We start from the raw sequence: 23,073 nt of genomic DNA, 5'->3' as shown, positions 1-23,073 counted from the left end.
TACGATACGTAAAACACTAACCAAGAATTGGTGTTCATGGGAGAACACCACTGAGGAAGCTACAAAAAAACATTGCTGCATGTCTGAAGTTCGCAAAAGAGCATCTGGATGTTCCACAGCGCTACTGGCAAAATATTCTGAGGACAGATAAAACTACATTTGAGTTGTTTGGAAGGAACACAACACTATGTGCCGAGAAAAAAGCACAGCACACATCAAAACCTCATCCCAACTGTAAAGTATGGTGGAGGGAGCATCATGGTTTGGGCTGTTTGCTGCCTCAGGTCTTGGACAGCTTGCTATCATCGACTGAAAAATGAATTCCCAAGTTCAGCCTTGTATTCTTCTGCAAAATGTTTCTGTCCGCCAATTGAAGCTCAACTGAAGTTTGGTGATGCAACAGGACAACAACCCAAAACACAGCCTTCTGGATTGGCCCAGTCAGGGTCCTGACCTCAACCCGGTTGAGATGCTGTAACATGACCTCGAGCAGTTCACACCAGACATTCCAAGAATATTGCTGAACGGAAACAGTTTTGTAAAGAGGAATGGTCCAAAATTCCTCCTGACCGTTGTGCAGGTCTGATCCGCAACTACAGAACACGTTTGGTTGAGGTTATTGCTGCCAAAGGAGGGTCAACCAGTTATTAAATCCAAGGGTTCACATACTTTTCCCACCCTGCACTGTGAATGTTTACACGGTGTGTTCAATGAAAACATAAGATATAATTGTTTGTTATTAGATTACGCAGACTGTGTTTGTCTATTGTTGGGACTTAATGAAGATCAGATCAAATGTTATGACCAATTTATGCAGAAAGCTAGGTAATTCCAAAGGGTTCACATACTTTTTCTTGCCAATGTATATCAGAACCATTGCAGAATAAATTCCTCACCATTTCTGGTTATGTTGAGACGGTTGAGTTTATATTTCCCGTATTTCCCGAAGTAGCCATACAACAATTTACCTTCCACATATCATTTAATTGGGCCTATTAGATAGGCTATTATTATTTCTAGTGTTCTATATTCATCCGACGGGCAGCGTGGTTTATAACACACAGTAAAATTTAACAGGTGAACCGTTTATTTTGCATTGAAGTGTCGGCTGTCACTGTAAGTACATTTTACATTTACATTTAAGTCATTTAGCAGATGCTCTTATCCAGAGCGACTAGGTCTACTGTAGTATACTCAGATAGTGTATAGACACTATTTCAGAATTCGAGGGCAGTGCAGCATATTTAGGTTCCATAAAAAGTTAATGCAATCCATTATTGTGTTCGAAATGATCTGTTTACAAGTCCACAACAATTTGCAATTGTTGGTCTTTCAGAAACGCCTCACAAAGACATTGGTAGAATGGCGCCGGAGGGGATGGCTGACGTTTTACGTGCTCCTATGTTCAAGTTCACTATTTCCTTTAGATACTGACTCGGTCTAATTCCAGTAGGTACAAAATATACAGCAAATAAGGGCATGAAAGTTGATTTTTATGGGCGAGTTATACTCTCGTTAACTCGCAAATTTTTACAACGGGTCTGATTTTTTAAACGGGAAACATTTAACTCAATTTGTTTGCATGCTCAGTCTTGGTGACAAATTTACGTAGTGGTTATTTATGAGGCTCCAGGATTTTGCAACATTAATTTTGATATGTAATATCATTGATGTACCCCCCTCTGTGCTGCAGTGAAGAGGTCCAGGGAGGAGCAGGAGGCTGGGCGGTCCGGTGAGCCCCAGAAAAAGAAGCTAAAAGACGTGAAGAAGACCGTTCAGGAGGATCCTACACCCCCAGCACAGCTACACAGGTTGGAGGCCCTTCCCTATTCAACACAATCTATATCTTCCCTACATAAAAAAAATGAACTATAGCAACCTTAACTGTGCAAATAGGGTTTCACAATCAATTAGTCTTCATTTCCGTATTAGCCGAGAATTACAGAAAAACATGTCAGTGTTAGTCATTATGGCCAAGGAATGATCAATATTGGCTCAATGTCCACATCAGTGCATCCTTAATTTACACACCTGACCCAGTTCACCATACTTAATATGTAATCGTTATGTTCCTTTGCCTTTAAGTCATTCCAGTGATTAATCGATGTGTTATACATACGTACAGTACCAGTCAAAAGTTGACACTTCTACTCATTCCAGGGTTTTTCTTTATTTTACTATTTTCTACATTGTAGAATAACCAAAAAAATGTTAAATCAAAATATATTTCAGATTTGTTCAAAGTAGCCACACTTTGCCTTGATGACAGCTTTGCACACTCTTGGTATTCTCTCAACCAGCTTAATGAGGAATGCTTTTCCAACAGTCTTTACTGAGTTCCCACATATGCTGAGCACTTGTTGGCTGCTTTTTTTTTACTCTGCTGTCCAACTCATCCCAAACCATCTCATTTGGGTTGAGGTCAGGTGATTGTGGAGGCCAGGTCATCTGATGCAGCACTCCACTCTCCTTGGTCAAATAGCCCTTACACAGCCTGGAGGTGTGTTGGGTCATTGTACTGTTGACAAACAAATGATAGTCACGCTAAGTGCAAACTAGTTCGGATGGCGTATTGCTGCAGAATGTTTTAGTAGCCATGCTGGTTAAGTGTGCCTTGAATTTAAAATGAATCACAGACCGTGTCACCAGCAAAGCACCATCACACCCCCACCTCCATGCTTCAAGGTGGGGCGGCAGGGTAGCCTAGTGGTTAGAGCGTTGGACCAGTAACCGGAAGGTTGCAAGTTCAAATCCCCAAGCTGACAAGGGATCTGTCGTTCTGCCCCTGAACAGGCAGTTAACCCACTGTTCCTACGCAGTCAATTAAAATAAGAATTTGTTCTTAACTGACTTGCCTAGTTAAATAAAGGTCAAATAAAAGGTGGGAACCACACATGCAGAGATCATCCATTCACCTACTCCACGTCTCACAAAGACACAGCGGGAGGAACCAAAAATCTAAAATGTTCACATCAGGACAGATTTTCACTGGTCCATTGCTTGTCTTTCTTGGCCCAAGCAAGTCTCTTCTTATTATTGGTGTCCTTTAGTAGTGGTTTCTTTGCAGCAATTCGACCATGACGATCTCATTCACAAAGTCTCCTCTGAACAGATGTCTGTTTCTTGAACTGTGTGAAGCATTTATTTCGGTGCAATCTGAGGTGCAGATAATGCAGATATCCTCTGCAGCGGGGGTAATTCTAGGTCTTCCTTTCCCTGTGGCGGTCCTCATGACAACCAGTTTCATCATAGCACTTGATGGTTTTTGTGACTGCACCTGAAGAAACTTTCTAAGTTCTTCACATTTTCCAGATAGACTGACATTCTTGTCTTAACGTAATGGGGCGGCAGGTAGCCTAGTGGTTAGTGTTAGACTAGTAACCGGAAGGTTGAGCTGACAAGATAAAAATCTGTTGTTCTGCCCCTGAACAAGGCAGTTAACCCACTGTTCCTAGGCCGTCGTTGTAAATAAGAATTTGTTCTTAACTGACTTGTCGAGTTAAATAAAGGTTAAATGTTTTTAAAAATGGACTGTAGTTTCTCTTAGCTTATTTAAGCTGTTCTTGCCATAATATGGACTTGTTCTTTTTACCAAATAGGGCTATCTCTTTTATACCACCCCTACCTTGTCACAACACAATTGTCTCAAACCATTAAGGAAAGAAATTCCACAAATGAACTTTTAGCAAGGCACACCTGTTAATTGAAATGCATTCCAGGTCACTACCTCATGAAGCTGGTTGAGAGAATGCCAAGAGTGTGCAAAGCTGTCAAAGGTTGGCTAATTTGCCTCCCGGGTGGCGCAGTGGTTAAGGGCACTGTACTGCAGCGCCAGCTGTTCCACCAGAGACCTTGGGTTCGCGCCCATGCTCTGTTGTAACAGGCCGCGACCTGGAGGTCCGTGGGGTGACGCACAATTGGCCTAGCGTCGTCCGGGTTAGGGGGGGGTTTGGCCGGTAGGGATATCCTTGTCTCATCGCGCACCAGCGACTCCTGTGGCGGGTTGGAGCGCGCTAACCAAGGTTGCCAGGTTCACAGTGTTTCCTCCGACACATTGGTGCGGCTGGCTTCCGGTTTTGATGCGCGCTGGGTTAAGAAGCAGTGTGGCTTGGTTGGGTTGTGTATCGGAGGACGCTTGACTTTCAACCTTAGTCTCTCCCGTGCCCGTACGGGAGTTGTAGCGATGACACAAGATAGTAGCTACTAAAACAATTGGTTACCATGAAATTGGGGAGGAAAAAGGGGTAAAAGAAAATGAAAAAAAGGTTGGCAAAAGGTTAGAAAATAGTAAAAAAAAAAAATAGAAAATAGTTAAAAAAAATAAAGAAAAACCCTGGAATGAGTAGGTGTCCAAACTTTTGACTTGAACTGTAGAGATATGCTAGTGGCATGCTACGACACCGACATGCATTTCTTTATGTCAGATGGCTACTGCGTGTGCGTGTAATATTATTTATTGTATTTAAACATTTATTAACATAATGTTGAAATGGCTAGTTGAAAGATTAACTTTATAATGTTGGAATATGTCAAACTGAGTGCAGTTACATGCACACAATAATAAGATTATGTGCATAGTCAGATTTGCCATAGTTGTTCGATATAAAACATTTGCATGCTTTGCAAGATGAATGATTAACCTGTTTACATGGACACATCTGAAATCAGGCAAACTGATGGCAGTCTGTTAAATACATAAAATTGTCAATTAAAATAAATGTTCTACCATAGCAAACATGTTATTTTTGGGAAGCATATTTGATTTTGAATTCTTAACTTATAATTTGTATGTAAAAATTACTCAAGACGCATACATTCAGTTGTTTCTGAACACACTTCCCTCGTGCTAAAAGAGATTCGCTCGGCTGGTGCTAGCACACATGCGCAGATCAAATACACTGCTGGAACGCCGATTTTAAGATGTTTACATGTCCTAATAATTCAAAAGATATCTTAGAAAACCAGGTATTTTCATCGCCGTATGCTTACGTCGATTTTGACCTTACATCCATTTAAGATGAGCACAGTACGGTGTTTACAGGACCTTTGCGTAATCTACCTACTGCCATAATCAGTTTAATATCGAATTGTTAGTGTGCATATAAACATACTTTTCCACATGACTAACTAATCTCTCATGGCAGTGACTGAGTAAGTACCCCCTTGGAAAGTTCTTTTTTTTTGGTACTTATTTGGACAGATGGATATGTAATCTTCACTTCAACACTATTGACAGTTAAAGGTAACTTAATTTAACAAATGGACACTGAAAGATTATACTTTGCAATAATTTATTCATGACCAATCTACAGAAACGCGGACAAAATAAGTACACCCCTAGCTTCGATAGCTGGTGTATCCTCTTTGGATGATTAACTTAATGTAGCTGTTTCTTGTAACTGTCTATTAGTCTCTCACATTGACTGGGAGGAATCTTTGCCTACTCTTCTCTACAGTACTGCTTCAAATGTGGCATGTTTGTGGGCTTTTTTGCATGCACGGCCCACTTCAAGCCCCCCCCCCCCCCCCAACAGCATTGACTGGATTGAAATCTGGGCTTTAACCCACCATTTATTATTTTTGAGCCATTCTGTTGTAGCTTTGTTTGTGTGTTTTGGATCATTGTCCTGTTGTTGCATGAGCCATGTTTTGGTTCAGCTTCAGGCTTCAGCTTTTTGACAGATGGCCTCACATTTCTCCTCAATTGTACAATATGGGATTCATGGTTGACTCAGGGCCTAGCCAACTTGCGATCACTGAGGCAGCATAGCATCCCCAAACCGTAATGCCACCGCCTCCACTCTTTACGGTTAGTATGATGTTCTCTTCAAAAGGCCACGTTTCGTTTTCTCGCCAAACATGTCATCTGGCATTGAGGCAAAACAACTCCACCTTTTGACTCATCTGTCCAGAGTACATCGTTCCAGTAGTTTTGCTCGTAACCTAGGTGTTGTCTGGAAAACATCAGTCGTGTCTTGATATTATTTTTTGAGAGCAGAGACTTCTTCCTGGCCTCCCTTGTAGGCCAAGTTTGTGCAGTCTCTTTCTGACAGTTGACTCATTTGCTTTGACATTGATTAGTGGCAAGCAAGGTTTTTAGATCCCTTGATGTTACCCTGGGGTTCTTAGAGACTTCTATGATCATCTTTCGGTCAGCTCTTGGGCAGAATTTGGTGGGACGACCTGTCCTAGGTAGATTGCCAACGGTCTGGAGTTTTCTCCGGTTGTAGATGATCAGACAGTGGAATGATGTACTTCGAACTGCTTGGAAATTGATTTTTCACCCCTCCCAGACTCATGGGCATCAATAATCTTTATTCTGAGCGCCTCGGATAGTTATTTTGGTCTTGGCATGATGTTAACCATATGGGTGTGTGGTAAGACCAAACCAGACCACGTTTCTGGTCTTTATGGAAGACTGGACCCTCCAAACTTAATCTGATTTTCTAATCATTTCCACATTTTGATGCACCTGATTTCATAATTTAGCCATTTTATGTGATGGTAAAGGTAGGTAAAGGTAGGGGTGTACTAACTTTTTCCGCATAAGGAAATTGCATTTTGGTTTATTTTAACTTTTTTGTTTTGTGATTTGTTAAATTGGGTCACCTTTTATCAATGAATGTGGTTGGAATTTAGCTCAACGATCCATGTGTCAAAATATGTTTAAAAAAAAAATATATATATATATATAAATAAAATAATCAATACCTAGGATAGGATAAAGTAATCCTTCTCACCCCCGCCTCTTAAAATATTTAGATGCACTATTGTAAAGTGGTTGTTCCACTGGATGTCATAAGGTGAATGCACCAATTTGTAAGTCGCTCTGGATAAGAGCGTCTGCTAAATGACTTAAATGTAAATGTAAATGTAATAAAATAATAAACTTTCTAGGCGGTGTACTTTCTGTAAATCTATCTATATATCCTCTCTGACTGCATCTTAACAGGTTTTGGCCTCAGTGCAGTAGGTCAGGATTTGGTAGCTAGTGCTGAAAGGAATTCTCTCCCTGTAGCAAACACCACTGACTGCTGTGCCTGTTGGCGACGACCCTTATAGAAAGAGACATCTGTCTTTTCTATGCCTTTTGTGTATTAGTGTACTCATAACAGTTCATTCTACTATTAGGCATGGGCTCTTTCTCTTTTTTTTTGTCTCCTTGCAGAGCAACTTTGGAAGCTCCCTCCTATCTGAGCGTAGTCACATTTCTCTTTGTCCCTTTCCCCTGCTTATCTCTCGCGCTCTCTCTTGTCTCTTTCTCAGCCCCACAGACCCATCTGTATTGAACCGGCTGATGGCTCTGGAGAAGCTGTTGATGGGCACCCCAGTAAAGGAAAGACTCAACATGCACAGAGAGATCCAGGTAAAGAGCATGCACCCTTAATCACAGGGTGTACACGCACACTCAGAATAGTGTACAAGCTGATTTCCTAGTTAATAAGACTGAACTGTCATGAGATACTGAATATTCGCATTCTCGCTAGCGATGGGTGCGGTTATTTTAATATCTGGACGGACGTTAGTATTGGGTCACTTGTGTGAGTGTTCACTTTGAGGGGGGGGGGTATGCCTATTTTAACAATGTAAAAGCTCTGTCCGTGTTAAATTATCTGTGTGACATTGTTACATACAAGGACATACCATGCAGGGGTTGACTTTAAGTTGCTGATGGCCCGGTGCAGGTAAACTGAACAGTGGGGCAGATGGAATCTGCTTTGTATCTGCCTGAATAACCCCAAGCACACATCAAAATACACAGAATTAATTAATTGGCCACAAAAATCAACATATGCCATCTGTCTCCGAACTTGAAATCCATTGAAAAGCTGAAGTTGAAGTTGAAGTTGAAGTTGAAGTTGAAGTTGAAGTTGAAGCTGAAGCTGAAGCTGAAGCTGAAGCTGAAGCTGAAGCTGAAGCTGAATATAAGAGGGTAGTCCATAAGCGCAGACAAAGGATATCAAGGATGTGGAAGGATTCTTCTGTAAGGAGGAATGATCCAAGATGATCCAAGATCCTTCCCAATATGTTCTCCAAATACATTTTTTTTGTAAGGCTCCGTGCCATTATCCTCACAAAGTGAGGTATTGAAAATAGGGGTGTCAAAAATTGACACCTGTCTTTTTTAGGGGGGGAAAGGTTCTTGTTAAACAAAATCTCTTTCTGAGCAATCGTTTTAGTATAAAATAATATTTCCCAAATCTTTGGAGCATACTATAGCTATGTATTTGAATTATTTTTGCTCTTTCTCAAGTGTGTCAATAATTTCGGACCCCATTGTATGTGTACCAACCGCATGCTGCAGTTTTGGAATAAGGCAAGAGCGTATTTATCAGAATCATTAGTCTACATTTTTCTTCAACTGAAAATCAGTTCAACTCGAGGAAGTGTTTTTCAGTTTAGACCCATAATAGCTGGACACATTTTTGTATTTTTTTATTTCACCTTTATTTAACCAGGTATGCTAGTTGAGAACAAGTTCTCATTTGCAACTGCGACCTGGCCAAGATAAAGCATAGCAGTGTGAACAGACAACACAGAGTTACACATGGAGTAAACAATTAACAAGTCAATAACACAGTAGAAAAAAAGGGGGAGTCTATATACATTGTGTGCAAAAGGCATGAGGAGGTAGGCGAATAATTACAATTTTGCAGATTAACACGAGTGATAAATGATCAGATGGTCATGTACAGGTATTGGTGTGCAAAAGAGCAGAAAAGTAAATAAATAAAAACAGTATGGGGATGAAGTCGGTGAAAATGAGTGGGCTATTTACCAATAGACTATGTACAGCTGCAGCGATCGGTTAGCTGCTCAGATAGCTGATGTTTGAAGTTGGTGAGAGAGATAAGTCTCCAACTTCAGCGAATTTTGCAATTCGTTCCAGTCACAGGCAGCAGAGAACTGGAACGAAAGGCGGCCAAATGAGGTGTTGGCTTTAGGGATGATCAGTGAGATACACCTGCTGGAGCGCGTGCTACGGATGGGTGTTGCCATCGTGACCAGTGAACTGAGATAAGCCGGAGCTTTACCTAGCATGGACTTGTAGATGACCTGGAGCCAGTGGGTCTGGCGACGAATATGTAGTGAGGGCCAGCCGACTAGAGCATACAAGTCGCAGTGGTGGGTGGTATAAGGTGATAAATAGTGTGATAAACTGCATCCAGTTTGCTGAGTAGATTGTTGGAAGCAATTTTGTAGATGACATCTCCGAAGTCGAGGATCGGTAGGATAGTCAGTTTTACAAGGGTAAGTTTGGCGGCGTGCGTGGAGGCTTTGTTGCGGAATAGAAAGCAGATTCTTGATTTGATTTTCGATTGGAGATGTTTGATATGAGTCTGGAAGGAGAGTTTACAGTCTAGCCAGATACCTAGGTACTTCTAGATGTCCACATATTCAAGGTCGGAACCATCCAGGATTGTGATGCTGGTCAGGCGTGCGGGTGCAGGCAGCGAACGGTTGAAAAGCGTGCATTTGGTTTTACTAGCGTTTAAGAGCAGTTGGAGGCCACGGAAGGAGTGTTGTATGACATTGAAGCTCGTTTGGAGGTTAAATAGCACAGTGTCCAAGGACGGGCCGGAAGTATATAGAATGTTGTTGTCTTCATCGAGGTGGATCAGGGAATCGCCCTCAGCAAGAGCAACATCATTGATATATACAGAGAAAAGAGTCGGCCCGAGAATTGAACCCTGTGGCACCCCCATAGAGACTGCCATAGGACCGGACAGCATGCCCTCCGATTTGACACACTGAACTCTGTCTGCAAAGTAATTGGTGAACCAGGCAAGGCAGTCATCCGAAAAACCAAGGCTACTGAGTCTGCCGATAAGAATATGGTGATTGACAGAGTCGAAAGCCTTGGCAAGGTCGATGAAGACGGCTGCACAGTACTGTCTTTTATCGATGGCGGTTATGATATCGTTTAGTACCTTGAGCGTTGCTGAGGTGCACCCGTGACCGGCTCTGAAACCAGATTGCACAGCGGAGAAGGTACGGTGAGATTCGAGATGGTCAGTGACCTGTTTGTTGACTTGGCTTTCGAAGACCTTAGATAGGCAGGGCAGGATGGATATAGGTCTGTAACAGTTTGGGTCCAGGGTGTCTCCCCCTTTGAAGAGGGGGATGACTGCGGCAACTTCCAATCCTTGGGGATCTCAGACGATATGAGAGGTTGAACAGGCTGGTAATAGTGGTTGCGACAATGGCGGCGGATAGTTTCAGAAATAGAGGGTCCAGATTGTCAAGCCCAGCTGATTTGTACGGGTCCCGGTTTTGCAGCTCTTTCAGAACATCTGCTATCTGGATTTGGGTAAAGGAGAACCTGGAGAGGTTTGGGCGAGTAGCTTCGGGGGGGGGGTGTAGCTGTTGGCCGAGGTTGGAGTAGCCAGGCGGAAGGCATGGCCAGCCATTGAGAAATGCTTGTTGAAGTTTTCGATAATCATGGATTTATCGTTGGTGACCGTGTTACCTAGCCTCAGTGCAGTGGGCAGCTGGGAGGAGGTGTTCTTATTCTCCATGGACTTCAGTGTCCCAGAACTTTTTGGAGTTGGAGCTACAGGATGCAAACTTCTGCCTGAAGAAGCTGGCCTTAGCTTTCCTGACTGACTGCGTGTATTGGTTCCTGACTTCCCTGAACAGTTGCATATCGCGTGGACTATTCGATGCTATTGCAGTCCGCCACAGGATGAGGGCCAGTTGGTCAGGATTATGTCTATGAGGGTGCCCTTGTTTACAGAGTTAGGGTTGTACCTGGTGGGTTCCTTGATGATTTGTGTGAGATTGAGGGCATCTAGCTTAGATTGTAGGACTGCCGGGGTGTTAAGCATATCCCAGTTTAGGTCACCTAACAGAACAAACTCTGAAGCTAGATGGGGGGCGATCAATTCACAAATGGTGTCCAGGGCACAGCTGGGAGCTGAGGGGGGTCGGTAGCAGGCGGCAACAGTGAGAGACTTATTTCTGGAGAGAGTAATTTTCAAAATTAGTAGTAGTTAGTAGTTCGAACTGTTTGGGTATGGACCTGGAAAGTATGACATTACTCATCTCTGCAGTAGACTGCAACTCCTCCCCCTTTGGCAGTTCTATCTTGACGGAAGATGTTATAGTTGGGTATAGAAATCTCAGAATTTTTGGTAGGATTCAGACACGGCAAGGACATCAGGGTTAGCAGAGTGTGCTAAAGCAGTGAGTAAAACAAACTTAGGGAGGAGGCTTCTGATGTTGACATGCATGAAACCAAGGCTTTTTCAATCACAGAAGTCAACAAATGAGGGTGCCTGGGGACATTCAGGGCCTGGGTTTACCTCCACATCACCCGCGGAACAGAGGAGGAGTAGTATGAGGGTGCGGCTAAAGGCTATCAAAACTGGTCGAATAGAGCGTTGGGGACAGAGAATAAGAGGAGCAGGTTTCTGGGCATGGTAGAATATATTCAGGGCATAATGCGCAGACAGGGGTATGGTGGGGTGCGGGTACAGCGGAGGTAAGCCCAGGCACTGGGTGATGATGAGAGAGGTTGTATCACTGGACATGCTGGTTGTAATGGGTGAGGTCACCGCATGTGTGGGAGGTGGGACAAATGAGGTATCAGGGGTATGAAGAGTGGAACTAGGGGCTCCATTGTAAACTAAAACAATGATAACTAACCTGAACAACAGTATACAAGGCATATTGACATTTGAGAGAGACATACAGCGAGGCATACAGTAATCACAGGTGTTGAATTGGGAGAGCTAGCTAAAACAGTAGGTGAGACAACAACAGCTAATCAGCTAGCACAACAACAGCAGGTAAAATGTCGTTGACTAGGCAGGGAGGGTCGGATTAACTACACACAGAGCCTGAGTGCGGCTGGGGCCGACAGATAAAACATAAACAAGCAGAATGGAGTACCGTGATTAATGGACAGTCCAGCATGCATCAGCTATGTATAGTAGTAGGTGTTATTTCATGCACCTCTACACATTAGCTACACTCTGATACTCCATTACTAGGTCAGTGATAAGCAAACATACACGGTGCAAACAAGTACTGCGCCAGCTACTGAGCTGAACTATAGCAAATCAATATTATTTGTCACATGCGCCGAATACAACAGGTGTAGACCTTACAGTGAAACGCTTACTTACAAGCTCTTAACCAACAATGCAGTTTAAGAAAAAAAAAGTAAGAGATAACAAACGATTAAAGAGCAGCAGTAAATAACAATAGCGGAGTTATATACAGAGGGTACCCGTACAGAGTCAATGTGTCAATGTGCGGGGGCACCGGTGTCGAGGTAATTGAGGTAGTATGTACATGTAGGTAGAGTTATTAAAGTGACTATGCATAGATAATAACAGAGAGTAGCAGCAGCGTAGAGGGGGGGGGGCAATGCAAATAGTCTTTGACTAGCTGTTCAGGGGTCTTATGGCTTGGGGGTAGAAGCTGTTTAGAAGCCTCTTGGACCTAGATTTGGTGCTCCAGTATCGCTTGCCGACACCGGTGTAGAGGTCCTGGACGGCAGGAACTTGGCCCCGGTGATGTACTGGGCCATACGCACTACCCTCTGTAGTGCCTTGTGGTCGGAGGCTGAGCAGTTGCCATACCAGGCAGTGAAGCAACCTGTGGGGATGTTCGCGACGGTGCAGCTGTAAAATGTTTTGATGATCTGAGAACCCATGACATATCTTTTCAGTCTCCTGAGGTGGAATAGGTTTTGTCGTGCCCCCTTCGCGACTGTCGTGGTGTGTTTGAACCATGTTAGTTTGTTAGTGATGTGGACGCCAAGGAACTTGAAGCTCTCAACCTACTCCACTAAAGCTCCGTCGATAAGAATGGGGGCGTGCTCAGTCCTCCTTTTCCTGTAGTCCACAATCATCTCCTTTGTCTTGATCACGTTGAGGGAAAGGTTGTGGCCTTGCACCACACTGTCAGGTCTCTGACCTCCTTCCTATAGGCTGTCTCATCATTGTCGGTGATCAGGACTACCACTGTTGTCATCAGCAAACTTAATGATGGTGTTGGAGTCGTGCCTGGCCGTGTGGTCGTGAGAGAACAGGAAGTACAGGAGGGAACTGAGCACGCACCCCTGAGTGGCCCCTGTGTTGAGGATCAGTGTGGTGGATGTGTTGTACCCACCCTTACCACCTGGGGGGCGGCCCGTCAGGAAGTCCAGGATCCAGTTGCAGACTGAGGTGTTTAGTCCCAGGATCCTTAGCTTAGTGATGAGCTTTGAGGGTACTATGGTGTTGAACGATGAGCTGTAGTCAATGAATAGCATTCTCACATAGGTGTTCTCTCACGTCACCCCGCTCCTCCGCTCTCTCCACTGGCTTCCAGTTGAAGCTCGCATCCGCTACAAGACCATGGTGCTTGCCTACGGAGCTGTGAGGGGAACGGCACCTCAGTACCTCCAGGCTCTGATCAGGCCCTACACCCAAACAAGGGCACTGTGTTCATCCACCTCTGGCCTGCTCGCCTCCCTACCACTGAGCAAGTACAGCTCCCGCTCAGCCCAGTCAAAACTGTTCGCTGCTCTGGCCCCCCCCAATGGTGGAACAAACTCCCTCACGACGCCAGGACAGCGGAGTCAATCACCACCTTCCGGAGACACCTGAAACCCCACCTCTTTAAGGAATACCTAGGATAGGATAAGTAATCCCTCTCACCCCCCCCCCCTTTAAGATTTAGATGCACTATTGTAAAGTGACTGTTCCACTGGATGTCATAAGGTGAATGCACCAATTTGTAAGTCGCTCTGGATAAGAGCGTCTGCTAAATTACTTAAATAAAAAATAAAAAATGTAAATGTCTATGTCTATGTAGCCAAGTGATCAGTGTCCAGGGGGCAGCGGTGGATGGGGCAGGGAAGCTGGACTGGCGAGTGTTATCCAGGTAAAAAAAAACTAACATTGACTAAATAGCTTGTAGCTAGTTAGCTGGTTAGCTTCTGGAGGTTCTTGAGTGTGTTTTAAAAATAATAGCGATTCCGTATCACATTGGGTGAGGCAGGTTACCGGAAGGTATAAACAAATTAAAAATCGAAAAGAGAGAGAGAGTAAATATGGGTCCAGAGAGTGTTTGGGACGCGGCGATTCAGACGGTTAGCAGGCCTGTGCTAACAAGCTAACAGTTAGTAGGCCGGAGCTAAACAAGGTAGCAGTTAGCAGACCGGGGCTAAACAAGCTAGCAGTTAGCCGGCCGAATTAGCAAGCAAGGAGATAGCAAGGGCTAGAGAGTTAGCCTTTGAGGGACGTTGCAATGGGGTGGTGAGTCTGTTTATTCCTCTTCATGCGGTGACATCAATTGACCGGTCGTGGGTCCGGATATTGTAGCCCAGGAGTATACTACGGTGGTAGCACAGGAGCTCTGGCCGGGCTAGCGTCAAGCTAAGTGGGTGGAAACGCTAGCCAGGAGTAATCATCCAGGGTTGCTAGATAGCTAGTTGTGAAGATCCAGCTGAAAATGTTCCGTTTGTGGTGGGAATCCGGTGGGAATCCAGGGATAAAAAAAAAAAATAGGTCCGTTATGCTCTGGTTAGAGTCGCGTTGTTCGAACTGGTGAGAGCTTTCCGAGCTAAAGGTTAGCTGATGACCGGTTAGCTGAAGACCGCTAGCAATGTTTTGCTGACTGATAGCTGGTAGTTAGCTGGCTAGCTTCAGTTGAGGGGTTCCGGATCCGAAGTAAATATAAATACTTTAGGAAAAATAGCTACATTGGGCGAGGTGGGTTGCAGGAGAGTATTTAGAAGTTGAGGTTTAGCAAAATGTTTTAAAAGATATGCGAAGAAAAATATGTAAAAACAAGTCAATAACACAGTAGAATTTAGTTGTTCGGTGTGCTAGCTATCCAATGTGTTTACGGTTTCATTAATTTGCCATTTGAAAAAGGCTTGTCGAAAAACCAACTACCTTGCACACCTTTCCACCACTTTATAACCAGTTATTATGCTGATGGTATACAGTGCATTCGGAACCCTTGACTTTTTCCAAATTTTGTTACGTTACAGCCTTATTCTAAAATGGAGTAAAAATATTTAATCAATCTATACACAATACCCCATAATGACAAAGCGGAAACAGGTTTTTGCTCATTTATAAATAAATAAAATACCTTAAGTATTCAGATCCTTTGCTATGAGACTCTAAATTGAGCCCCGGTACACCCGGTTTCCATTGATCATCCTTGATGTTTCTACTAGCTTGAAGTCCACCTGTGGTAAATTTGAATTGATTGGACATGATTTGGAAAGACACACACCTGTCTATATATCGTACCCACAGTTGACAGTGCATGTCAGAGCAAAAACCAAGCCACGAGGTCGAAGGAATTGTCCGTAGAGCTCCGAGACAGGATTGTGTCAAGGCACAGATCTGGGGAAAGGTACCGCAACATTTCTGCAGCATTGAAGGTCCAGAAGAACACAGTGGCCTCCATCGTTCTTAAATGGAAGAAGTTTTGAACCACCAAGACTTCCTAGAGGAGACCACTGGCCAAACTGAGCAATCTGGGTAGGATGGCCTTGGTCTGGGAGGTGATCAAGAATCCGATGGTCACTGACAGAGCTCCGGAGTTCCTCTGTTGAGATCGGAGAACCTTCCAGAAGAACAACTTTCTCTGCAGTACCTCACTAGTCAGTCATTTATGGTAGAGTGGCCAGACTGAAGGCCCTCCTCAGTAAGAGGCACATGACAGCCCGCTTGGAGTTTGACAAAAGGCACGTAAAGGACTCTTGACTATGGGAAATAAGATTCTCTGGTCTGATGAAACCAAGATTGAACTCTTTGGCCTGAATGCCAAGCGTCACATTTGGGGGAAACATGGCACCATTCCTACGGTGAAGCATGGTGGTGGCAGCATCATGCTGAATGGATGTTTTTCAATGGCACGGACTGGGAGACGAGTCAGGATCGAGGGACAGATGAACGGAGCAGAGATCCTTGATTAAAACCTGCTCCAGGGCACTCAGGCCCTCAGACTGGGGCAAAGATTCACCTTTCAACAGGACAATGACCGTAAGCCCACAGTCAAGCCAACGTAGGAGTGACTTCCGGACAAGTCTCTGAATGTCCTTGAGTGGCCCAGCCAGAGCCCGGAGTAAATGTGATATCAGTCGTATTTATCTACACTACCAATCCAAAGTTTGGGGTCACTTAGAAATGTCCTTGTTTTTGAAAAATAATCACATTTTTTTTGTCCATTCAAATAACATAAAATTGATCAGAAATACAGTGGAGGCATTGTTAATGTTTTTAATGCCTATTGTAGCTGGAAACGACTGAGGAATATCTACATAGGCGTACAGAGGCCCATTATCGGTACACAGCGCTGTACGAGATCTTCAGTTTCTTGGCAATTTCTCGCATGGAATAGCCTTCATTTCTCAGAACAAGAATAGACTGACGGGTTGCAGCAGAAAGGTCTTTGTTTCTGGCCATGTAAGCCTGTAATCAAACCCACAAATGCTGATGCCACAGATACTCAACTAGTCTAAAGAAGGCCAGTTTTATTGCTTCTTTAATCAGGACAACAGTTTTCAGCTGTGCTAACATAATTGCAAAAGGGTTTTCTAAGGATCAATTAGACTTTTAAAATGATAAACTTGGATTAGCTAACACAACGTGCCATTGGAACACAGGAGTGATGGTTGCTGATAATGGGCCTCTGTACGCCTAAGTAGATATTCAATTTAAAAAACAGCTGCAATAGTTATTTACAACATTAATACTGTCTACACTATATTTTTGATCAATTTGATGTTATTTTATGCTTTTCTTTCAAACACAAGGACATTTCTAAGTGACGAACTTCAGAGCGGTGGTGTGTGTGTATTTGCTAAAATTTCAGTGTTTTTGTTTTGTTATGGGCTATTTTAGAATAAAGCTGTGACGTAATAAAATGTGGATAGATTTAAGAATTGAACAACCATTTTTTTAAATAACTTTTGTTAGTCATACTGAACTTTAAAAGAAATTTAAGCTTCTGTATTGCCCTCATCTACAGCATACTACGATTTCAAATCCATTCCAAATCAAATTATGTTGGTCACATACACATGGTTAGCGGATGTTATTGCGAGTGTTGCGAAATGCTTATGCTTCTAGATCTGACAGTGCAGCAGTACCTAACAGGTCAAATCGAACAATTCCACAACAAAACCTAATACACACAATCTAGTAAAGGGATGGGATAAGAATATATATAAGTATAAAATATATGGATGAGCAGTGACAGAGCATCTAAGATGGAATAGATGGTGAAGGATACAGTATACATTCTTAGTGATTATTGTTCCATTAATTAAAGTGGCCAATGATATCAAGTCTGTAGGTAGGCAGCTCCCTCTCTGTGCTAGTGGTGGCTGTGTAACAATCTGATGTCCTTGAGAGAGCTGTTTAACAGTCCCCCTGTCCCAGCTTTGATGCACCTGTACTGACCTCACCTTCTGAATAGAAGCGGGGTGAATAGGCAGTGGCTTGTGGGGGGTCTTGTCCTTGATGATCTTTTTGGCCTTCCTGTGACATCGGGTGTTGTAGGTGTCCTAAGGGGCAGGTAGTTTGCCCCCGGTGATGCGTTGTGCAGACCACACCACCTGGAGAGCGGCTATGGGCGGTGCAGTTGCCATACCAGGCAGTGATACTGCCCGACAGGATGCTCTCAATTGTGTACCTGTAAATGTTAGTGGGGGTTTTTGCTGATAAGCCACATTTTTTTCAACCTCCTGAGGTTGAAGAGGCGCTGTTGCACCTTCATCACACTGTCTGTGCGTGGACCATTTCAGTTTGTTGGTGATATGTACACCGAGGAACTTAAAACTTTCCACCTTCTCCACTACTGTCCCGCTGATGTGGATAGGGGGGGGGTGCTCCCTCTGCTGTTTCCTGAAGTCCACAATCATTTCCTTTGTTTTGTTGAAGTTGAGCGCGAGGTTATTTTCCTGACACCACACTCCGAGGGCCCTCAGCTCCTCCCTGTAGGCTGTCTCGTAGTTGGTAATAAAGCCTACCACTGTGGTGTCGTCTGCAAACGTGATGATTGATTTTGAGGCTTGCATGGCCACACAGTCGTGGGTGAATAGGGAGTACAGGACGGGAGTGAGAACGCACCCTTCTGGTGCCCCAGTGCCCCAAGGATCAGCGGAGTGAAGGTGGTGTTGTTTCCTACCCTCACCACCTTGTGGTGGCCCGTCAGGAAGTCCAAGACCCAGTTGCACAGGGCAGGGCCGAGACCTGGGGTCTCAAGCTTAATGATGAGTTTGGAGGGTACTTTGGTGTTGCATGTTGAGCTGTAGTCAATGAACAGCATTCTTACATAGGTATTTCTCTTGTCCAGATGGGATAGGGCAGTGTGATGGCGATTGCATTGTCTCTGGACCTATTGGGGTGGTACGCAAATTGATGTTGGTCTAGGGTGACGGGTAGGGTGGAGTTGATATGATCCTTGACTAGTCTCGCAAAGCACTTCATGATGACAGACGTGAGTGCTGCGGAGCGATAGTCATTTATAGTTCAGTTACCTTAGCCACCATTGCTTCTGTTCCCAAGAAAGCTATCTTGTAGCATGTGGGGACAGCAGACTGGGAAAGGGATTGATTGAATATGTCCGTAAGGTATTAGTAGTCTCCCATGATTCAATGCTCTGCCTAGTTAGGCTGCAGGTATGTTGCTAGTCGGATCTAGGGTACTGACATTTTCAACTTGGTATTTGGTTGTAGTTATAAACGTGTTGAGTTTAACCAATTAGCAAGTCGGACATTTCTGAGTTTCCTACTTCTAACTTGCACTTGAAAGCGGCTTTTGCTTAGCTAACTGGCTAGCAAGCCCATGTGAAGCTTAGTCAAAATATGTTGCTTATGCATTTAACAATTATTTTTGGTTGTAAATATATTATAATGCTTGCATGAATGTCATGCTATATTTATATTCATGTTGTCATCAAATGCAATGGCATCTAACTTCAAATAATTATTGATTGTAACTAGCTAGGCTAACAATAAGTGTTACTGTATCTAGTTAGCATGCTACATCCAAAATGATAGTGTTTGCAACAATAACAGCCAAGTTTCATCTTTGCCACTGTCTTAAACAACAGTCCAAACAGCATGCATGCCTATTAGAAGAACACAACTTTGATTGAAATTTAAAGAAAATTATTAAGGAATCCTGATCTCTCAGCCTGTATCTTTGGCGCTAACGTTAGCAATGATAGCTAGATAAGTAGCTAAACCTGCTGTATCTGAAAGTGTTTTTAATGTTAACCTCTTACAGCTCCTCCCTACTTTTTGCCAACATACGTTTTTATTGTATCATCTTTAAAATGAACAAGATAAAACAAACATTCAGGCAGGATGATGGGGACAATTTCAGTGAAAAATGAGGGCAACAGTACTTGTGCAAAGTTCAAGTGGCCAAATTGGTGAAGGTATACATTTTGAAACAAATAACTATATACAAAATACCAAAATGGTATTCTAACACCCCCCCCAAAGAATTGAGAGGAAAAAATGGGGGGGGGGGGGGTGTTTTGGAATTATATATTTACAAAATAACATGGGTAACTATTTCCACACTTTCAATATTTGGAAGACCCTCAGTCCTCTATCAAATCAAATCGATTTATATGGCCCCAGCCTAAAACCCCAAACAGCAAGCAATGCAGGTGTAGAAGCACAGTGGCTAGGAAAAACTCCCTAGAAAGGCAAAAACCTAGGAAGAAACCGAGGAACCAGGCTATGAGGGGTGGCCAGTCCTCTTCTAGCTGTGCCGGGTGGAGATTACAGTGGTTGTAGAGGGTGCAACAGGACAGCAACTCAAGAGTAAAAATGAACAATTTAGGGTTCCATAACCGCAGGCAGAACAGTTGAAACTGGAACAGCGGCACGGCCAGGTGGACTGGGGACAGCAAGGAGTCATCATGCCAGGTAGTCCTGACGCATGGTCCTAGGGCTCAGGTCCTCCTAGAGAGAATTAGAGAGAGCATACTTAAATTCACACAGGACACCGGATAAGACTCCCATTCGGAGTCAGTGTCACTGTGAAAAAATGTTCTGTTAGAATAGTTTCGCATATGAGCCCTGTATCAACAGGTATAATAAACAGATATATATAGAGAGTTGAAGGTTGAATATATTATTATTACCTGCTAGATCTACTGTCTCTATTATATTACAACAGACCAGCTGTATCTACTGTCTCCATTTCACTTTGGCCATTGATGTGGTCCTGCCCTCTCCTCAACAGCCTCAAATAGGCTATTTCATGTGGGGTGGGGTGGGGCAGCAAACCCACACATCTCACATTTCATGACATTACATGTTTATATATTGCTTCTAAAATAAATAAATAAATCACAATATTTTATATTATTAATTTCAAACAAGGGCATTAGCATGATAAGAACTTACCAGTCCAAAACGATGTCCTCTCCCGTTCAAAAAATATTCCTCCACAATTGGTAAATAAAGCGTCCTACAACAATCTCTCTCACCTTCCCAATCAATTTATTCTAAAATTGTGTGTACATCTCTATATCTAGACGGAGATTTAGCTTTCCCTGACTTAGTCGCCATAATGATTGATATAAACAGCTGAATCTGCGCATTCACCAAACAATGCAGTGCGTAATATGGGTTTCTCCTTCCGGTATGAAACGTCAATAGCGAATGACTCACTTTACGCTGGAGCTTACTACATGGGTTGGTCTTGCAACACATAAACATGGCGTATTGCCGTTTAGCTCAGCTCATTGGCTATCTACCCAGCTCGATTTCAAGACGGTCATTGGATTAAGACAGTCAATCAATGGAAACAGCGGGCAAATCATTGGTGCACAATGATGTCATGACTTGTCTTCAAATCGGTTTCTTTCAGTCAGTACATCCCGTGAAATGGCCCATCAGGTTTGATTGTGTTCCAAACAAACCAGTTGATTGCAGTGAAACCAAACATGACTGGAAAAGTCACGTTCTGTGTGGGTTATTTACCTGGAATGTGTCGTCAAATGGAATGAGACTGAGTTCACGACACAAGCGGTTCACAAAATGTTTAGTGTTAGGCTATAAAATGGATTTTATCAAACAAAAGATCATTCATTGTGTAACAATGAGCATTGGAATTGCAGACGAAGATCGTCAAAGGTAAACAATTTATTTTAATGCAGTTTGTTTGTTACTCCTATGCTGGTTAAAAACATGTTTTTATGGGGCTCTATGCTCAGATAATCGCATCGTATTCTTTCGCAGTAAATCCTTTTTTAAATCTGACAACGCAGTTGGATTAGCAAGATTCTAGGCTTTCAATACATGTGAGACACTTGTATTTTCATGAATGTTTAATATGACTATTTATGTAGCGATCACCGTATGTTGTGGAATTTCAGCCCGCTAGCGGGTTCCGTGCGCAGAGAGGTTAACAGACAAATCAAGCCTCGGCGACTGTCAAAGCAACCATCCAACAACACCTGAGGCCTATTGAAACTAATAAAAAGTGTCAAGATTACAAGTAATTCAAAAAGAAAATATAGCCTATTTGGAAAGAGTACAATGGTTGCCAGAGCTGCAACTTCGGTTGGTGATGGGGTCATGTCTAGATCAAATCAAATGATATTTGTCACATGCGCCGAATACATCCGTACTGTGAAATGCTTACTTACAAGCACTTAACCAACAATGCAGTTAAAGAAATTAAGTGAATTAAATATTTACTAAATAAACCAAAATAAAAGTAACACATGTACATAACAATAATGAGGCTATATACAGGGGGTACATAACAATGAGGCTATATACAGGGGGTACCATGTGAATGTATGTGGGTACAGGTTAGTCGAGGTAATTTGTACATGTAAATAGAGGTAAAGTGACTATGCATAGATAATAAACAGTGGCAGTGTAAAATCACAGGGGGGGGGGTAATATAGTCAGTGGGCATTTGATTAGTTGTTCAGCAGTCTATTGGCTTAGGGGTATAAGCTCTCAAGGAGCCAGTTTTGAAAATCAGCGTGGCAGATGTGTTGTTGCCTACCCTTACCACCTGGGGGCGGCCTGTCAGGAAGTCCAGGATCCAGTTGCAGAGGGAGGTGTTTAGTCCCAGGGTCCTTTGCTTAGTGATGAGCTTTGTGGGCACTATGGTGTTGAACGCTGAGCTGTAGTCAATGAACAGCATTCTCACATAAGTGTTCCTTTTGTCCATGTGGGGAGCGATTGAGATTGTCATCTATGTATCTGTTGAGGCGGTATGCGTATTGGAGTGGGTCTAGGGTTTCAGGCATGATGGTGTTGACGTGAGCCATGACCAGCCGTTCAAAGTACTTCATGGCTACCGACGTAGGGGACAGGGACTATGGTGGTCTGTTTGAAACATGTTGGTGTTAGACTCGGCCAGGAAGAGGTTGAAAATGTCACATTCCAGGGCATGCTTTGAGAACACGTCCTGGTAATCCTTCTGGCCTTGCGGCTGTGTGAATGTTGACTGTGTTTCAAGGATATGGCACATATGGCTGGCAACGGATCCATGGTCTGTAACTGATTCTTGATTGAGGTTCATTGTTGCAACACTTCGTCGAATTGTACCGAAAGTCACTTTACTTCCAATATACAAAATCTGCAAATATGTTGCACACATCCTGACCCATATTCATGTATGTTTTGCCGCAGGAGGTGAAAAAGAATGCTTCTGTGTCCTGCACTCCCCGAAGCTATAATTCGTTTTGTGACTTGAAACACAGAGCTGAACACCCCCACTTTCCTGGGTTACTTCCAGAAAATCCCTCTCACTAAACATCGTCACTGGGGCTCGTCTAGGTGCCATTAAATGCGGCCAACCTGCTTGTCATGAGAGCCGCAAACGTCCGTCTGTCATGGCAGGTTGCTCGGACCTCCAGTCTGCTGAGAACCGAAGGAATAGCTTGAGCACTTAGCTGGACAAACCGCCTTAACTCTGCAGCACTGAGCACCTCATCTACTAAGTCCACACATCTCAGAAATGTTTTCCGGGCACCTGGTATTATTTTTGGGTTACCAGGTCCAGATTTTCAAAACGGTTTTAAATGCATTTAACGGGGTTCCATATCTCCATGCCCGCTATGGGAGCA

The 23,073-nt window shown here is 43.4% G+C and overlaps 1 protein-coding gene across 1 annotated transcript in view; it reads left to right on the top strand.

Annotated features, from left to right (window-relative positions):
* Positions 1–23,073, top strand: part of kif22 (kinesin family member 22) — a 59,126-nt gene that overhangs the window by 15,558 nt on the left and 20,495 nt on the right. The window contains exons 7-8 of the mRNA XM_046369384.1: positions 1,694–1,811; positions 7,267–7,366. Coding sequence (XP_046225340.1) covers positions 1,694–1,811; positions 7,267–7,366 — 218 coding nt within the window. The remainder of the gene's footprint in view (positions 1–1,693; positions 1,812–7,266; positions 7,367–23,073) is intronic.

Source organism: Oncorhynchus gorbuscha, linkage group LG11, assembly GCF_021184085.1.
Source record: "Oncorhynchus gorbuscha isolate QuinsamMale2020 ecotype Even-year linkage group LG11, OgorEven_v1.0, whole genome shotgun sequence".
Lineage (NCBI taxonomy): Eukaryota > Metazoa > Chordata > Actinopteri > Salmoniformes > Salmonidae > Oncorhynchus > Oncorhynchus gorbuscha.
Note: the sequence above shows the minus strand (reverse complement) of the source record. Positions and strands in the feature narration are given on the sequence as shown.